This window comes from Micromys minutus (assembly GCF_963924665.1).
Source record: "Micromys minutus genome assembly, chromosome: 1".
NCBI classification, from domain to species: Eukaryota; Metazoa; Chordata; class Mammalia; order Rodentia; family Muridae; genus Micromys; species Micromys minutus.
The window spans coordinates 200,331,563-200,351,870 of NC_137969.1; the positions used below are offsets into that span (position 1 = coordinate 200,331,563).

A 20,308-nucleotide genomic window follows, 5' to 3' on the forward strand; every position below is an offset into this window, starting at 1 on the left:
AAATCCGGCATGTACCCCACCCCCATTATTGAAAGGAGCTTGCCATGTAGCCCAGTCTGGTTTAGAACTGGCAATCTTGTTTCAGGCTCCTGAGACTGGGATTCCAGGCTGATGTCGCCACACCCCTGGCTATGATAGGAACTTGTAAACTTTGGTCAATAGACTCATTTCCCTTTCTCTAGGGTGTATTTCTAGCAGTAGGGGCGCTAGGTCTCTCAGAACCTTTCTTCAGCGGTCTGAGGAGCTGTCAAGCTTTCCCAAAGCACAAACCATTGAGCCTTTACCAGGAGTGTAGGACGGCTCCAGCTCCTCCGTGCTAAGCTTCATCATGCACCATAAATCATGGGCCCTACAGTGCCCGAGGCAGATGGATTTTCAGAAAGGCTCAGGTACAGTTTCTCTTCCTACGTATGAGAAAATAAAGCTGTATTTCTAGTAGGGTATCTTCTAACTCCCAAGTCTGGGCTTCACTTTCACACAGAGCACGGCTCTTACTTACACCTTGTAGTCTGGCCTAAAAAATGTGTTTGGCAAAGAAAATAAACAAGGATGGAATTAAATGCTGAGTCATTGTTTCAGGCTGTTCTTTTATAGATTATCAGGATTTGTCTCCTCCTCCTTTGAAGCCAAAAATTGGAAATATATTTTGCTTTTGAAAAGCTCATTATCCTCAGGCATACAAAGAGGACTGTGATTTGAGGGATGCTTGGTCTATGCAAAGAGACATTTAAAAAAAAAACAAAGTCGATTCCTCAGAAAATTGGACATAGCACTACCCGAAGACCCAGTCATTCCACTTCTGGGCATATACCCCAGAGAAGCTCCAACATACAACAAAGACACATGCACCACAATGTTCATAGAAGCCCTATTTATAATAGCCAGAAGCTGGAAAGAACCCAGATGTCCTTCAGTAGATGAATGGATACAAAAATTGTGGTACATTTACACAATGGATTACTACTCAGCTATCAGAAACAATGACTTTATGAAATTCTTAAGAAAATGGATGCATCTAGAGAATATCATCCTAAGTGAGGTAACCCAGTCACAAAAGAACAGACATAATATGAAGTCACTGATAATTGGATACTAACCCCAGAAAGCTCTGAACACCCCAGAAACAACTTACAGACTATATGAAGTTCAAGAAAAACAAAGGCCAAAAAAAAAAAAAAAAAAAAAGAAAGAAAATGAAAAATCACTATGCTTAATCTTTACACACCAAGACAACTTTGACTATTTCCAGGTTACATCCTGTTTTACATGTACTTTATGCTCATTGTAACTAGTAAGATTTTAAGGCATACTATCAAACATTTAAAAAATATCAAGTACTGACAAAAATGTATTCGTATACTTTTATGCAAAAAATGCTTTTAAAATCTGTACATTTACCTTTGTTTTTAAAAATAAAATTGTTCACTTAAAAAAAAAAAAAAACAAAACAACAAAGTCGAGTCTGGTGTGGAGGTGCATGCCTTTAGTTACAGAAGCAGGCAGAGTTTTGAGCCCACCTGGTCTACAAAGCAACTTCCAGAGCTACAGAGAAACCGTCTTGGAAAAAAGGGGAAATAAGGAGAAATTCCGGAAGGAGAAAGAATCTTAGGTACTTTAACTTAAAGCCGCTTGATCCAAAGTGTCCACATATTATGTGGGGGCTCTGTCTAGTTCCACTTTTTTTCTGGAAACCTTTATAAATAAAAAATAAAAAAAATGAGTTCTAGTTCGGAAACATAATAAATCAGATACAGTGAGACCTTCAGTTTCCTCCTCCCTTGCATCAAAGAAGCTGCTGTCAGGCTTCCTTCAAGTCCTATTTGGATGTGACTTGTAAATTAAACACAGAGAAGCTATGTTTGTAACAAAATAAAAGGGCAAGCAAAACATTTCAGATAACTGTTTTAATTCCTTATGACACAGCCATTTACCCACACACTGCTGCTGCACGCGCTCTGTCAGAGCTCGAAGGGACCGTACAAAGCACATGGACTAAGGTATCGCACCAGGTTGCTTTGGTGCTAGAGAATCTTATATAAGTGGATTTGTTGAAGAGCTTCTTGGTCAATGTCCCACTGTGAGTATGCATCGAGGCTCAGAGGCACCTCTTCCACCCAGGAGGACAGCTGTATATCAACCTGTGGGAAAAGCACAAACACGGAAACCTCAGAACAATCCTTATTCGGAAGTCCACAACATTAACCTAAGGAAGTTACACAATGAATTTTTCTCAGAGACTGATTTTTTAGTTTATATTTATAAATGTTGTCTTCATGCATGTATGTGTACTGTGCCTGTGCCTGGTCCCCAAGAAGGCCACAAGAGGGAGCCAGGTTCCCTAAACTGCCATACAAGTGCTGGGAACCAATCGCAGGTCCTGTGCTTTAAACTGCTCCCTCCACAGTGGGATTTTTACTATGAGAAACAGACTAAGTTTACCTAATACCATAGGAATAATTTTTGTTTTACTCTGATTTTGGAACTTGAAACTAATTTTCACAAATTTTTAAAATATAAAATGCTTTTATAGATTTATGTATGTCTATGACTGTTTTGTTTGCATGTAGACTGTGAACCACCAATGGGTGTCTGGTGCCACGGGGTTCAGAAGACGAATTATCCTGGAACTACAGTTATAAATGGTTGTGAGCCACTATGTGGATGCTGGGAACTGAACCCAGGACATCTGCAAGGGTAACTAGTGCTCCAACTGCTGAGCCATCTCTCCAGCCCCTAGAGTAATTATTTTACTGTAAGTAGTGTAATAATTGTCATAAGGATTACATCATCAAAGATGAGAGCAATGGGAATATAAAGCACAGAAAGCTTGTTCTCATCCCATAGTACTGGAGAGGAGCAATGTCCCTCTATAACCTGATTGAGAATGAGACTGTCCCCTTCACACTGTAAACCTGAGCCTCCACAAAACTCTGGAGCCGTTATTGTACATATCTGTTTAAAGTCCTTTTCCTATTAAATTCAGCAATTATCACACACGTGATGTGGACATTCGAGGACAGCTCTTCACAGTCACCTCTCCCCTTCTGGAGAATCTAGAGGCCGAACCCCAGTTTCCAGGCCTGAACAACAGAACTTTTGGCCTGCTGAACCACAGTGATCATGTGAAATTGTTTTCATAAGTGAGAAAGCAATGAAGTCGCCAAGTTTAAGTCTAGGCTCCTTTGGTAGACTTTAGGTTGAGGCGGGCAGCCTGCAGCCAGCTCTCAGTCTGCACGCCTTAGCTTTCCACACACAGGAGTTATTGTACCAACACGTCTAATTTTGAAAGTTTTAATATTTCATTGTATTTATTACTTGTGTGCATGTCTGCTCATGTGGCTGGTACACGCCATTTTTATAGGCCAAAATGATCTTGAAGTCATTCACGCATCTCCTCGTGGCTGTCTCTGGCTTGCTGAGATTACGGGTGTCAGTGGCTGTGTAACACTCACATGGTGGTTCACAACCATTCCTAAGCTCTCCTCTGACCAATGTGAGCAGCAGGCTTACATGTGATGACCATACATACATGCAGCCAGATTATTACACACATAAATAACGTCTTTTTTAATTAATTTATTTATTATATATAAGTACACCATAGCTGTTGTCACACACACCAGAAAAGGGCATCAGATCCCATTACAGATGGTTGTGAGCCACCATGTGGTTGCTGGGATTTGAACTCAGACCTCTGGAAGAGCAGTCAATGCTCTTAATCAATGAGCCATCTCTCCAGCCCTATAAATTAGAAATTTAAAAATAATATATTTTTTGAAACAAATCTCACTATAGTTCTGGCTGGCATGGACATCACTCTGCAGACCAGGTTGCCCTTAAACTTAGGCATTCTCCTGCCTCTGCCTTCCAAGTGCTGGAACTAAATGCATGCACCATTATGCCTGACCAAGAATATATTTTAAAAGGAATGCTTCTGTGAGAATGAAAAATTATGATAGGACCACTGTTCTGATAAAGCAGGGAACTGGGGATTAATACCTTCCTTTACATTTTCTGGACTACTCCCTTTGCTGTAACAAGCAGAATCAGGGCAGCAGAGATGTATCACAAGCATGAGGACCAGGGCTGAGATCCCAGGTGGTCCTACAGTCTATGAAACTGACTGGACTTAGCATCCATCATCACGGTGAACTACAGCAGCTGAGGCCAAGGTCTAAAAAATCCCTGGACAACTCTGACCCCGCTGCAGCCCTTTACTTTGCATGACAAGTCTCCATATGTGGTCTGCCTGGCCTCCAATGCACCGTTCACCCCTTCCTTCTGTGCCAGAGGACAATGTTATGATGTAGGTATTCGTTTTTCCAGTTTCGGTTTTGAGAAGGGGGTTCTGTTAACCAGGCTGGTCTCAACCCAGTGGGTTCAAGATCTTTCTGCCTCAGCCTTCCATGTAGCTGGGGTGCAGGCTTGTTAACCTTCCTCCTTAGCTATGATGTGGATGCTAAGGCTCTTACCCACGACTCAGTAGTGTTTATTAGCCTATAACTATGACCCCACAGTTATTGAAAATTGTATAGAAGAATACAGAAGTCTATATCCAATATCCATACATGAATTGCATTGCAGTGTTCTGAGGGTAGAAGATAAACCACAAAGCAGTACTTTCGTAACACAGTATTACATTTCTAGAATGTTATAATAGTTATCAGAAAAGAAACATTTAGATAAGAAAAATGTTGAAGGGCTGGGGATATAGATCAGTACAGTGCTTGCCTGATAGGCAAGAGCTCCCTGCCCCCCTGGGGGGGCCTTGTTTTTTTATTGTATTTTTCTATGTGTAACCCTGGCTATCCTGACTATCTCTATAGACCAGGCTAGTTTCAAACTCAGAGATCTATCTGCCTCTCCCTCCTGAGTGCTGGATTGAAGGGCTTGTTACTACACCGAGCTCAGGAGCCCTAGGTTTAATTCCTGTCACCACCAAAACCAACCAACCAACCAACCAACAGTAGGAAAAGTAGCTACATACCTCTAGACCCACGAGAGACTCTTGGAGACTTGGTACTGTTACTAATAACGATCCTCGTTTTCTTACATTATGGATGATGTAATTCCAGGCACTAGAACACATTAAAAACAGATATAGTGAAACAGTAAGATAATATTGCATGCTAATCAGAATAAAGATAGCTCTCTTGTTCATTGTCTCCTTGTTCTCTCTTGATGGGGAGCAGACCCACAAGCCTGTTAAGCAATCTGCTCTACTTCTACGTCACAGCCCCATCCAAGTATGGTGGTACACACCTGGGATCCCAGCACTGAGGAAACGGAGGCAGGAGGCTCCTATTGGGTTACAGGCCAGCCTGGGGTTCAAAATGAGCTTCAAGGCCCAGCCTTGGCTATAGCGTTAGACCTCATCCCAACAAAGTGATAACAAAAATTCAACAAAACCCTGGATGTCGCCTTTAATATACAACCCAGCAACTGTACAGTTTGCTACGTACACAAAGAAGTCGAAAACATGTATCTACAAAAAAAGATCTGTACATAATTATTTATTGTAGTTTTATTCATAATTTGCCAGACTTGGAAGCAATCATAACATCCTTCAGTAGGGGAATGGATAAATTGTGACATGTATAGGCTGCACATTGTTTAGCTCTAAAAAGAAATGTGTGCTTAAGCCATTAAGACACCGAGGAACCTCACGCCTGTCGCTAGAGAAGGAACCTAACCTGCAGGGCCTGGATTGTATGGCTCTAACGATCACATGATGGAAATGTAAAACTATGGCTGCCAAGGGTGAGGTGAGAGAACAGGACAAAGCCGAGCAGGGGATTTTTAGGGCAGTGAAAATATTGTCTATGTTTTAAGGCAAGGTGTGTGTCACTACACATCCATACACATCCGCGGGCCGCACAGCACCGAGAGTGAACACTAGACTGGAGACTTCTGCTGACTATGCAGTGCCGAGACCCATCGTAAGAACCATACTGTGCTGGAGGGAGGAATGATAAAGACTGCAGGTGTGTGGGGTAGAGTGTACAGGAAATCTTTATCTTTTCTATAGTTTTGCTGAGAACTCAAAACTTCACTAAACAAAACAAAAACCCAACATGTTAGCTTTTATCAGACACTGAATTTTTTTTTTCTTTCTGAATAAGGATGACAAAAGAAAATGCAATCAGTCTCTAGAAATCTAGACGGGCAAAATGTTTACCCACAGGAAACAGAACTACAGCAACACAGTAGAATTGGCAAATTTTCCAGTTCCTGAGGGGTGCTGGTAAAGTTACGAGGTCAAAGTACTGATATTAACAAGATGGGGATGTGGGTTACTGTAAAGGTTCTGAATTAGAGAAACGGCATTTTCAGAATCACAAGTCAAGCAAGATCAGCATCAAAGTCTTGTACTTTCTCCACACGAGAATCAGTCCTTCCGACTGGAACTAGGCTGAGATTGCTAGGGGCTGGGGGAGATGAAGAGTCTGGGAAAACAAGGGGCATAGAAGCCAGAAACCAAAAATAGTGGTATGTAGATGTGTATGGTATATATGTTAGATCTTTTTAAACTCACATCAAGCTTTAAATCATACTTCATTTGGATGGCTAGAGTATTTTGGGATGATATTCCAATTTCACATGGCACCGGCAAAGTTTGGTGGGACTAGCCAGTTCTATAGGGCAATGACCCACCAATGCATGCCAGAGTGCAGTGTGTATTTGACTCCCAAGGTTGCTATGCACCGGGCTGCACTACATAGGATCATGGTAGTTGTCCCCACCAGTGGGAACATAGTTTTTGCAGTGTCACTGCTGAGGTGGATGGGTAGTGGTGTCATTTGTATTTATTTTTGGTTAAGGCTATGGCTAGTAGGTTTTATAAGTTTAGAACTTATTTACAAGATAATGCAACGGTAATCACCTAGCACTGTTTCAACTAGAGTTATCTTTTTTCTTTTATTGTGATGTGGTTCCTAAAAAAGATGTACTTTACAAGTCCATTTACTAAAACTGAAAAACTGTACTCGCACGATCTTTTCATTTATCTGAGAAAGGTCTCACGCAGCTCAGGATGCCCTGAACTAGCTATTTAGCTGAATTTACTGCTGTAGACTACTGCAGAAATTCTGTGTCCAGGTCCTGGAGCCCTGGCCTGGGGCAATCAGAAACACACAAGTTGGGTGGGCCTTGCTCTCCTTTTGGCTGGAGAAGCTGCATCGCCCTGGAAGCTCAGCACGTTTATTATATACAGTGGAACAGGTTATTGAATGCAGTGGAACAAAAAGGCAGGTTATTACACACAGCTGAACAAGGTGGTGGGGTTCAGTGTACAGCTGACAAGGAGACAGGCTTAGCTAATCTCACTAGGAACAGACTCTGTGGGGGAGTGGTCTTGAGGCTGTAAACATCCAGGGGTAGAAAGCCATGGTAGCCATTTTCTACTATAAACATCTATAGGGAGGAGAGGAAAGCTTTGTCACTCAGTTCAGTCTAAAGTGTGGGGTCCTTGACATGGCCTTGGCCATGCCAGTAACACATTCACCCCAGACTTCACTGTTCCCTAAATAGAAGTAATTAAATAACATCATGTATCTACTACTTGTTCAGTGACTCATGTAGTCTCTGTGAATGAATATATGAAAAAAGCTGTTTTTATTTTTGTTTAGAGACAGGGTCTCACAATGGAGCCCCGACTGGTCTGAAACTCAGAGATCTGCTTGCCTCTTCCATCCTAGTGCTGGGAATAAAGGCCTGCTTCATCACCCGAATACAGAAAGATGCACCCCACCCCAATTCACTAACAGCCTATAACATTTGAAATCTGTGCATCTCCAAAATGTTTAACATTATTTTTCTCTCAAGCCTTAATAATATATCAGTAATATTATACTCGTCAACAACTATATAATGTTTTTCTTATCTGCAACTAAGTTTAAAAGTAAAAAAGCTGCTAATGTGGTGATAAAAGCTTGTCCTGTCAGCATCAGGAGGCAGAGGCAGGAGGACTTCAAGTTCAAGGCCAGCCTGGGCTGCACAGCACAGTGACGGGAAGTAAGCTAACTCCAGGAACCTGTTAGAGGTTCCTTCCTCAGGGACACTGTTACAGGATGCAGCTCAGAGATAGAGCACCTGCCTAGCATGTATGAGACTGTGGGCTCAACCCCAGAACTGTAAAAAGAAAACACATAATTAACTAATTTTGAAGGCTAATATTCTCATCCTGTTAAACCTGGTTAAGCCAAACTATTTAATGATAGGTCTGATGGTTAGTGGTGTCAATTTGACAAAATCTAGAACCACCTGATAAGAGGGACTCTGGGCTGGCTGTTAGGATGTTATTTTGACTGGATTAACTGAAGCAGGAGGAGAGCTGAGCTATTAGCAGGCATGCACTCACTGCTCCCATTCCTGAGTGTGGATGCAGTGAACTCCACTCCCCATCAAATAAATGGTACCATGGAACTAAATAACCTTTCTTCCTTAAGTTGCTTTTATCAGAGGCTTTTGTCATAAAAAAAAAGAAGCTAAGGCAACAGATTAGCACAATGCAAAGAGCGGTGTAATGAACCACTGGGAACTGCCATTTAACTGTACCCTAAGCAAACGTGGGGCCATACCACCATCCTATATCCATCAAAATTACATACTGCAGGGCCCACTGAGATGCCTCCGAGTATATAAGGGTGATTTACATAAAGCCCAATGACCTGAGTTTAATACCCAGAACGCACATGGTGGAGAACTGGCTCTTGCAAGTTTTCTTTTGACTTTTACACACCCATTCTGACGAACATAAATACATTAAAATTAAAATACATCTTACAAAATCTTTTTTTGTCGAAATTTTGCATTTAGTCTGTTTCCTTATTACAATAAGTTAATACCACGTACAAAAAGTGTCAAAGAATAAATAAAGAACATTAATAAAACCAAGTTGAGCGCTGGATGGCAGTGACAGGCAGATATCTTGAGTTTGAGGCTAGCCTGGTCTTCAGACTGAATTCAAGGACAATCAGAGCTACACAGAGAAACCCTGTCTCAAACCAACAAAACCAAAAAACAACAAAAACCCAAGATACGTTTGTCATTTTAAAATTAGCATGACAACATTTCTACCTTACACCAATCTCTTTTCATACCTTACTGAACATATTTTAATAACAGCAGTTTTCCTGCTTCAGTAAATAACCTACCCGGCCTGTTGAGCCTCAGTAAGAAAATATTCGAAGACATTATTCATTACAATGACATCAGCAGTTTGCAGAAGTGAACTCTGGGTACAGATGTCTGCATGAAGCACCTAAAGAACAAGTTCAAGTAAGATGAGAAAAGTAGAACACACAGCCACACAGGAGATGTCTACTGACTCAGAGATGCTGTATGGACCACAGAGAGATACTTACTTCACGTCTAGTAACACCCGGGAGCTTGCAAAAAAATTTGCTTTGAATGGAATTATTTGCTTTGTTATAATTGTATCCCCTACTTCCTAATTATTAATTTCTAATGGAGTTCAGAAATTTTCCCATTATAATAACATTGTTAGGTTTAAGAGTCAAAAGATCCAGGTTTCAATTATGGCTCTGCCAGATTAGATTTGTACTCTTGGGTAATTAGTTTTTTGTTTGTTTTTCTTTTTTTTAACAGTGGTTATCAGTCCTGGTTACACAATATAAAAATTATGGCCCAATGGTTAAGAGCATTTACTGCTCTTACAGAGAAATGGGGTGGTTCCCAGTACCCACATGGCAACTAACAGCTGTCTGTAACTTCACAGTTCCAGGGGATCCAATGCCCTCTTCTTAACTCAGTTGGCACCAGGCACACATGTAATGCACAAACATCCATGGTAGGCAAAACACTCAAATCACAGAAAAAAAAAAATCTTAAAAAAAAAACCCACACCTTTCATAACCATTAAATTATAAATTGTCAAATATTAATATGACCTATGCTAAATTGATTCTAACACTCACTTGAATGTTATACTACCTGCCAAAAAAGTAACCAAAACAATTTATTTAAACACTACACAGGGCACAGGTTCGATCCTCAGCACCCACAGGGCAGCTTATAACCTTCTGTAACTCCAGTCTCAGGGGAACCAAGGCCCTCTTCTGATTTCTGTGGTCTCTAGGCACCACATATAGTACAGACATGCGAGCAGGCAGAACACACACATGAAGTAATAAAATAAATAAATCTTTTTTTAAAAAGCCCTACATAACTCAAAAATGTATCTTAAACCATAATTAGGGCTTCGCAGACCACAGGGACAATAACAAGAAGATACATGTATTTGATCAGGAGTAGAACAAATAGATTTTACATTAAAAGGAAGATAAAAACTTATGTTTATAAGTTATTTCCAAATAAATACTCAAGCACTACAAATATATAATATACAAGGTGTTGTATAGTCTGGTTTTAAGAAACATTCTTTTTTTAAAATAATAAATATTTTACATTTAAAACAAAATTCATCTGGCTTAGAACCTTTAAACAGTTTAGACACAAATCATCAATAAAAACAGCTGGGCCAGGAGACAGCTCAGAGGCTAAGTACAGCTCTTGTCACAAACAACCCAGTTAACAGTTACAGACCGAATAAACACGCAGCCTCACTACGCAACAAATATATGAACTGATTGTAGCTTTATCTTCATTCTTCCTTTCCAACCTGAGCTCCTCCTTTTTCTTTCCCGTCTATCTCCATGCTTTCTTTCCTGTACTACTACACAGACTGGGAAGGCTCAGTTAATCAAGGCAGCCGACACAGGTCTCTCAGGTTCCAGGGGTGGCCTCTGTACTGAAGGCAGTACAGAAGCTATAAAACAATCAAACTCAAGCAAAATTTAGTGGATTCCTCTTATATGCAAGATAAAGCAGAGGGAGACAAACCAGGCTAAATGAGATACAGTATCTGTGCCCAAATGTGTGACCGTGGAGGAATGTGACAAACAACGGTAGTCACTTCTCAGTGCTATCAGAGTAAGCTGAGAGCAAGGACAGTATCATGGTTTGAATATGCTTGGCCAGGGTTGTTGGAGTAAGCATGTCACTGTGGGTGTGGGCTTTAAGACCCTCACCCGAGCTGCCTGGAAGTCAGTGTTCCACTAGCTCCCTTCAGATGAAGATGTAGAACTCCCAGCTTCTCCTGCACCACGTCTGCCTGGAAGCTGCCATGCTCCCGCCTTGATGATAATGGACTGCACCTCTGAACCTGTAAGCCAGCCTCAATTAAATGTTGCCCTTATAAGAGCTACCTTAGTCATGGTGTCTGTTCACAGCAGGAAAACCCTAACAAAGGCAGATAGGAAGAGGGAAAACTCAGTGCCAGCCTGGAGGAGACAGAGGGGAGACTGTGAAACTGCAGCCCATAGATCAAGAGAGCGGATGAAACACAAAGGCACACTTACATGTATCCACTCTAAAGAATGACAATGTGGAGTTACCAATTTTTTTTTTTTAATAGAAAAGGCTACAAACCAAGAAAGATGAACAGGAATAAAACACCAGACACAAAAAATTTGAAGTTAATAAAAAAAAAGGGGGGGGGAGTTCTAAGGAATTTAGGAGCTCTGAGAAATTGATTCTGAACTAGAAATAAAGAAGCTAGTATCTGACCTCATTTGCTGCAGAATCTCCATTAGCCTTGTGATTGGCAGTGGCAACTGAGAGAATAGAGAGACACTAAAAGTAAGCAGATCTGATTGACAGGCAGTTTGAGAAACAGTGAGACATCTACACACTTCTCTCCCGTGCTAGCAAAAGTGTACACTTACTGGATAGGACCAAACAGAGGCTTGTGGTCAGGGGACAGTCAGCTTAGAAGGACAAGGGAATGATTGAAAATGAAGCAGCAAAGGTGATGTCCACTGTTTGCCAACAACCACCTCTACAGCTCCTTCCCCTCCCACTCAGTCCCCAGGACTCTGCTCACTCTCCAGCTGAGGTACCAGAAGGTCTGCTCAGGTGATCAGCCCAGCCCCAAAGGAAAGACCCAGTTTTCCCCAACTATTCACTTGCCATGGTCATACAGTAGGGAAGGGATTATGAATTGTCATTCGGGTTGCTGTTTTCTCTCCTGCTTTCTTTTTTTTTTCAGTGTTGGAGATCAAACCCCAAGCTCTGGTAAGCACTCTACCACAGAGACATACCCGTCCTGCTTCTCAGGCACTATGTGCACAACCAAGACTTTGTGGACTGTGGAGGAAGGACTTGCTAAAAATAGAAAGGACTATCACAAACCCTTCAGAAAACAAGTAAGAAACTGGATAAATAAATGGAAAAAGAAAAAGGGGTCTAGAAAGTTGGCTTGGCAGTTGAGAGCATTTGCTGTTCTTACAGAGCACCAGGCTTAGATTCCAGTGCCCACATAACAATTCACAACTGCCTGAAACTCAAGTTCTCCAGCATCCAATGTCTTCTTCTGGCCCCTGTGGCTACACGGTACACATGAACACAAGCAAGCAAAACATACATTAAAAACACCTTCAAGGAAGCAGGGATGGCTAAAGTTTCCAGTCGTCATAGGGTGGTGTAAAAAGGCTTTATCTTAGGAGTACTTGTCCTACATATGTGAGGCCACACTGGAGAAAAAGAACCAAAACAAACCCAAGTTTCTCACCAAAATGTTACTGATGGTAGCCACAGAAGCTACATGTCGAAAACACCACATAAGTGTGTACTGAAATAATTTATTTTGAAAATTAAAAATTCATAAAAACATAAACATTTACATACATTTATCATTATATTTAAAAACATAAGCATACACTCTATTATTATTCTTTATTAAGTATGATTCTTCAGAGGTTTTACTTTTTGTTTTTGAGACAGTTTCTCTGTATCACCCTGGCTGTCCTAGAACTCGTTCTGTAGTCCAGGCTGGCCTCCAACCTACAGACAGCCACTTGCCTCTGCCTCCCGAGTGCTGGAATTAATGGCATGAACCACCACACCAGGCAGAAGTCTTGGTTTTTAAAGAAAGACCCATTTTCTTTTGTTTTATGTATATGGGTGTTTTGCCTATATGCATGCTTGTGTACCACACACACATGGAAGCCAGAAGAGGGTGTGAGAAGCTACTGAGTTGAAGTCACAGACAACTGTTGCTGTACGTGTGCTGGGAACTGAACCTGGGTCCTCTGCAATGCTCTTAACTGCTGAGCTCCCAATGAGCTTCTCCAGCTCCCAATGAGTTCTTAATTTTAAATCCCAATTTTCAACTTAATAGAAATTCCTGTTAGCTATGTGATTATTACATAAGACCAGTCTGAGGCCAGGCTAGTGTACACAGTGAATTCTATGCCAGCCACGTTAAAGAAGAGAAAACCCATGCATTTTGTTTGCGGTCTAGGAACTGAATACAGGATTTTGTACATGGCAGAAAAGAACTCTACCACTGAGCATTACTCCTACCCCCATAAACTTATTACCAGGTAATGAATTTTCTCTGATCACATACCTCTATATTTCTAAAACAAGGGTAGGGAAAAGAAACAGGGTGGGAGAATAAAATAACTACCTTTTATTAGAAAGACAAAGGTTTCATCCTTCAATTTATAAAAAATTTCTTTGTTATTCATGTACATGTCTGTGTGTCTACGTGTTTGTTTGTACACCATGTGAGTGCAGGTGCCTGTGAGGACCAGAAGAGCACGCTGGCTGGGATCAGGAGCAGCTCTGGGAGCCCTCCCTGGGTCCTCTACAGAGCAGCAGACCCTCTTCCCTGCTGGGCCAGCTCCCCAGCCCCTTGATCTTTAGCTCACGAGTTTTTCCAATGTTATGTTAGTATCCTCTGCATTGCCATGTGAGGTGAAGAAGCACCTTAGTGAGACTCAAGGACCACTGCAGTACACAAATAGACCTCTCCAAAGAACCAAAACCCCCACATCTTTACCTTGTTACTGTTCTTCTTACAGGAAAAAGGGGAAACCTGTTCTAGCCTAAGAGAGACATCCTTCCCTAATGACCACTATCCTGAGACATTTACAGTAGCTCTCAGTTTACAAGAAGATAAGCAACCACCTGCAGTGCAAGCCCTTTACTTTCCAGTTTAATAAAATACACTGGCAGCCAGCCTTGGGGAGTTACAGGTCTGCTTCCCAAACTGTCTAACACAAAGAAAACAAAGGAAACACTCTCTAGTAAGACAGTTGGTCAACTCAGTGCATGCGCACACAACAGCAGTACTGTTCAAATAGAGAAGCAGTTAGGAAAGATTCACGGAAGTAACAGAGAAAACACAGTAAAGGTACCTTTATTCTGTCACCAAACTGGTATTTCTTTATGATCATTTCCTGCAATTGGCAAAATTCTCCATTCAGCTCCACCCCCCAGAGCTGCACTGCTGAGCTGTAAAGGTAACCCTGAAATGGGAAGACATGCGTGTCACAAAACAGTCAGCTTTCAAGTACAGATTTATGTCTGCCTGAGTCATAAAAACCAAATTGTTATAAAACTCACAAAGCTCAGAACTTCACTGATCAGGGCTTTGATTGAAGTTATTAATTCCTATTACATAGCTATATTTTAAAAACCGGTATTTAAAGTTTCCTGATAAAACTGGGCACTCAGCAAAATTGGAAATGATGAAAATGACCACATTCCCAACCTCTGTATGTTGGCCTTCATAATTTCTGGGGAAGCTACATCCAGGAGTTACTCCGTAAGCACAGTGACAACCACACACCATTTGAAACTAGCTGAACAGTCAACAGGGACAGAAAGAACTGCTAGGAATTGTGATATTTCTATACAGAATAACAGGATAATCTGGAAGAAAAATCAGTAACCTTCTGTTTAAAGTTTTGTGTTTGTTTGGGTTTTTTTGTTTGTTTTGAGACAGAATTCATGTCTTGCAGGTTGGCTCTGAACTTATCTTCTGGATGCTAACATTACAGACATGTACCACTATGGCGGGCTCCTGAAGGCGACCACCTACCAACACATGCAAACACCAAGTTTGAATCTAGAGCTTTACCATACATATTTAGAATATTTATTTACAACATGTTTCAAAGTGCATATGTCAATATTAAGGAGATTGGTATTGATTCGGTGATCCACTGTAGGAAAAAAAAATCAATATATTCACATTATCAACACTGATACTATACCTGTGAAATCAGTTATTTGACATTAGATTTTTTTGCATGGCTCTTTTTTCTTTCTTCTTCCTCCCTCTTTGTTCTCTCTCTCTCTCTCTCTCTCTCTCTCTCTCTCTCTCTCTCTCTCTCTCTCTCTCTCTCTCTGTGTGTATGTGTGTGTGTGTATGAATACATAGGTGTATGTGCTCATGGGCATGCCAGAGAATGGTGTCTTCCTCTCCTACCCTTCACCTTACTGCGACAAGATGGCAATACTCTTTAAATAAAGCTGTGGGGCAAGGCGGGCAAAGCTGCTGAGCTTACCATCCTATCTCTCAGAAGGCTGAGTGAGGACACTTTCAAGGCCAGCCTGGTGACCTGGCAAGTCCCAAACCAAACCAACCCAACCCAACCCAACCCAACCCAACCCAACCCCCTAAAATAACAGGAGCACTAATAACAAAAGCCATCTAACTGCATCATCTATTCACAGAATGAAAGTTTAAGCCAAGCATTAAATAGTGAGTTTCTGCCTAAAGCAGGAAGCAATTCTGAAAACTGACAGCACCTGCTCTTGGCAGGAGCCCTACAGCTAAGGCCGCCTGGTTTTTGTGTTTTTAAACAAGGTACTGACGACGGCCAGAAACCATATTTAAATTTTTTTGACAAATTGATTTAAGAACATTAAGCACTTATGATTTGAATTTATAGCAAAAGCTACACTGATGTGAGATTTCAGAAACAAGAGAAATGTACATGTTTTGCGACACAGAAAATTGGACATTATGTATTCTTGGATATCACCATCACCTAGTGTCCACACTAAAAGAAAAAGAACGAGATATCCAGGGCTAGTAAGTGGCTTGCTATGGCCACCCAAAAGTTTCTTAGGCTCAATATATTTTTTATCTTTGTGAGTTCTTATCAAAACTCACTAAACTACTTTATTTTAATATCTATCACACACACACACACACACACACACACACACACACACACACACACAAAGAAGCCAAGCCAAGCATGTAGATAATCCTTAATCACAGTGCTTAGAGGGCTGAGGCTGGAGGAAAAGGAGTTCAAGGTTATCTTCATCTACATAGCGAATTTGAGGCCAGATTAAAAATACCCTCTTCCCCACTCCAAAACAAAACAAAAAACAGAGGGTAGTGAGTGGGGAGGGGAGAGGAGAGTCAGTCACATGATCTACTTTGTTTATATCTGTCATTTGTGTTGTGGAGACAAACCAGGAAAAGTGGACAGCTGGTGCTATCCTTGAAAACCCAAACCTAATTATTACCGTCCAGCAGAATTTTGGAGTCTGCCAACGGATCCTATTTTAACTTATCCTGTTACTTTAATAATAAAGCCAAGCTGTCACCTTGGATGGTGGCAGGCAAAGCTGTTGCTAGCAGGAGAAAGTATTTTCCACATGTTGAGTATGTCCACAAGCTGCACTTTACCCCATAAAGGACTGTGCCAAGTCTGGAGCCAATGTCAACCAAGACCTTTCCTGACAGATCAGGGAGCACATGATGATAAATGAACTTCAATTCCATGAGGGAGAAGGAATGAGAAATAAATCCTGGAGAAAGAAGAGAATGAGCACCAAGTTATGCTTTTTGTTTGCTTGGGTTTGTTGTTGTTTTTTGAAATAGGGTCTTCCTATGTAGCTCTGACTGGCCTGGATCTATCTACTTCCACCCCAGAATATTGGGATTGGCCTGCACCACCTCACCTGGCTAGCTGGAGTCTAAGTTTTGCACCCTAGTTTTCTTGACTGACTCTGGTTTTCCTCTGACCTGGAGGGAACTCAGACTCACAATATCATGTCCCACATAGTAACTGTCAGGAAGAGGAGATGTCTTGGTCAAACAACAACAGCATCCCAAAGATGGAAACTAAATGGAAGCAGGTGGATCAGCCTCCAGGAAGAGATACGGGGTATGCCTTTGTCTCAGAGATGGGAGGGACTAGGCCACTGAAGTCCTCGCCTCTCTTGGATCCTCATCTCACAACCCCTCAGCCCACCAATGATTCCTCTGGGGGATCCTGAAGCTAGACAAACCCCTTGTCATCTGAGTACTCGTCACAGTCAGTCATGGTGACAACCATCTTAGATTCATTAGTTATCTGAGCTGCTCTGGGTGTCCCCATCATTATAACTGATTACATGGGGAAACAGGCCAATCTTCAGACATATTTGTCAAACCCAGCTCTATAAATGTTTACAAACCAGCCGTCTGGTGTATGGTACTGCAGTATTCATGTTTCAGTTTCTTTCTAGCTCTCAGTCACGTCTTTTTCCATCCTATGAATATCATCTTCATAGATGCGTCACAAAGCCCAAATAAACATTTCTCAGAGTTGCCTATTTTATCACCTCCTGACTTGCTAAGCAGGGAAACTCTCTCACGGGAAGTCAGCACGTGGTCTGTGCATTAGTCTCTCTTGAGCATGTGAAGTATGAGCCATGTACTCTGTTTTCAGTCATGTCTGATTAGTTTCTAGATTGGAGCTATCCTGATTAAACAGTTTCCAGATGTGAAAAACATTTCTAGGTAACACACTGAGTAAGGTAATCTCCACAGGTACTTCTTTACGTTACAAAGCAAAACTCTATTGCATCTCATCTACCTACCTATCCACCACTTACCTACTTTCTTGAGAGGGTGTGAGGGGGAGTGCAGGCACATGTGGCAGTCAGAGAGCGTGAGGAAGCTGGTGTTCTCCTTCTACTGTGTGGGTCCCAGTGAGCGAACTCAGGCCATCAGGTTTGACAGCAAGCCTTTTGCCTGCTGAGCCATCCTAGCTGGTCCTTAGAAAATATTTCTCTGTGGTTTCCCTACTTTAGTTTTGGTGATGGCTATGCTAAAGGTTAGCTTTTATCCTAAAACATGTTCAATCGCTGATTACAAATGCACACACTAATGACATGGAAAAATAAAAGATACGTCACAGCTCTGCAAACTTGAACACCTACCCAAAGGTGCTGTTTGGTGTGAGCCGCACACTGTACAGTAGTTCCGGCTCATTTTTCCTTCCTCACATAATGTATCAATAAAGTCTTCATCATAAAGGAATGCGTCAACGTGAACTGTGGGTTCGGGCTGTTGTCGTATCTGGAAAGACACATCAAAGGAAACAAAGTTCAAAGGAGCTTCTTTTATTGCTAAAAAAGGCAAAACAGCAGTGGCCGCTACACCACACACTGAGGACGGGCACAGAAAGACACTGGTGCTGATTCAATCCTGTTTACTGCACCTCCGTCTTTCTTTTTCTTTTCCTTTTTTTTTTTTTTTAAATTAAACTGAGACATACTCTGTCTTAATTCTGGAAGGACACAAAACATGACTAAGATTTAACTTTGAATCTTACATATCAAACACCGTCAAAATACCTGGAAAGACATCTTTATTCAGAAAGCCAAGTTTTCAAATTGCTAAAATGTTATTAAAACTTCAAGTTTATATATGTGGGCATGGTAGTTTCCATTTGTAATACCAGCTTTAGGAAGACTGAGGAAGGAGTGTCTGAATTTGAGGTAAGCTTGAGCAATATAGTACATTCAGTGGCCAGACTGAGTTATAGCCTGTGTCAAAAATAAAACAGCCTGGGCGTGGTGGTGCGTGTCTTCATCTCAGTACTTGAGAGGCAGACACAGGCAGATTTTGAGGGCAGCCTGGCCTACACAGCTATACCATATACTATTGAAACGTTCTGGTTTTAAGCTGGTAAGGTGTTACATACCTGTAACACCTGGGAGGGCCTCAACCTTGAGGCCAGTTCTATAGAGCAAGACCTGGGCAATAAAACCAGATTAACCCACCAAGTAACCAAACAAACAGTACTTCCCTGCCAACCCCCCCCCCCCAACAACAAACAAACAAACCTGAAACTTTGGATTTAATTCCTTGGTGCAGGTGTTTATAAAGGAAAAAGGCCAGCCTGTTAACACTTAAATTTTTTTAAAAAAATAGGCTGATAAACAGGATTCTCTTCAAAGCGCTCACTGAGTACATAGTACTGGGGAATCTGAAGGTTAAAGCCTCAAAAGAAAGGGGTACATGACAGAAACAGTAAGTGGAAAATTGCTTAGAGCTCAATTTACAACTAAGGAGAGACACTACAATGCGTGGGGTTGGGGAAAAACAGACTTCTTGAGTTGGACAAAAAGAACGGAATCTGGAGCAACATACTTTTTGAAGGGCTAGATGTTCCGAGCAAAGCACAGCTCCTAGAGGCAAACAGTTCCGAAGGTCCTCGGCTATGTTCTTCAGCATAATGTCATTATTATCTTGAGTAAATTCATCAAAATCCCCTGAAAAAGAGCAGAAAGGAGGGGGCTGGAGAGATGGCTCAGTGGTTAAGAGAACTATCTGTTCTTACCAAAAAACCCAGGTTCAATTCCCAGCACCTACACGGCAGCTCACAAATGTCTGTAATTCCAGTTCCAAGGGATCTGACACTGTCACCCACACATACATGCAGGCGGACTGCCAATACCAATGTACATAAAACAAAATAAATTCTATAAAGAAGAGTAAAGGGTTGGAGAGATGGCTCAGCGGTTAAAGAGCTCTTCCAGAGGTCCTGAGTTCAATTCCCAGCAACCACATAATGGCTCACAACCATCTGTAAAGATATATGGTGCCCTCTTCTGTGTATGAAAAACAGCTACAGTATACTCATATAAATGTAATAAATAAATCTTTAAAAAAAAAAAAGAGTAGAAAGGAAGAAGAAATACCTCCCACACCTGCCATCATACCTAAACTAAGTAGGTGATTACGGATGATGCTCGTTCCATCAGAGGAGCCTTCTAACACTGACACAGCAGCACTAGCTCAAGGCCCATTTAAAATGAGAATTTTCAGTCTGTCAAGATGGCTCGGCGGTTAAGAGCACTGGCTGCTCTTCTAGAGGTCCTGAGTTCAAATCCCAGCAACCCAGATGCTCACGACCATCTGTAATGGGATCTGATGCCCTCTACTGGTGTGTGTCAGTGACAGCTACAGTGCATTCAAATATATTAAATAGACAAATAAATGTTTGACCTCAGTTCCATCCCTGGAATCCACAGGGCAGGAGGGAATAACTCCCACAGGCCATCTGTCCTCCAATCTCTACACATGTGCTATAGAGCTGTACACACACACACACACACACACACACACACACACAAACACAATAAACAAATATAAAAAACATACATTTAAAAATAAAATGAATTTTTTTTCTCCAAACCACTC

At 41.5% G+C, this 20,308-nt stretch overlaps 1 protein-coding gene across 1 annotated transcript in view; it reads right to left on the reverse strand.

Annotated features, from left to right (window-relative positions):
* Positions 1 to 1,935: 1,935 nt before the first annotated feature.
* The window catches only part of LOC308423405 (uncharacterized protein), a 31,072-nt gene continuing 12,699 nt past the window's right edge, over positions 1,936 to 20,308 (reverse strand). The window contains exons 2-8 of the mRNA XM_080920113.1: positions 19,256 to 19,377; positions 18,040 to 18,178; positions 16,520 to 16,641; positions 14,226 to 14,336; positions 9,156 to 9,262; positions 4,988 to 5,078; positions 1,936 to 2,138 (exon numbers count right to left, since the gene is read on the reverse strand). Of these exons, the coding sequence (XP_080776239.1) occupies positions 2,022 to 2,138; positions 4,988 to 5,078; positions 9,156 to 9,262; positions 14,226 to 14,336; positions 16,520 to 16,641; positions 18,040 to 18,178; positions 19,256 to 19,377 (809 nt within the window). The 3' untranslated portion in view covers positions 1,936 to 2,021. The remainder of the gene's footprint in view (positions 2,139 to 4,987; positions 5,079 to 9,155; positions 9,263 to 14,225; positions 14,337 to 16,519; positions 16,642 to 18,039; positions 18,179 to 19,255; positions 19,378 to 20,308) is intronic.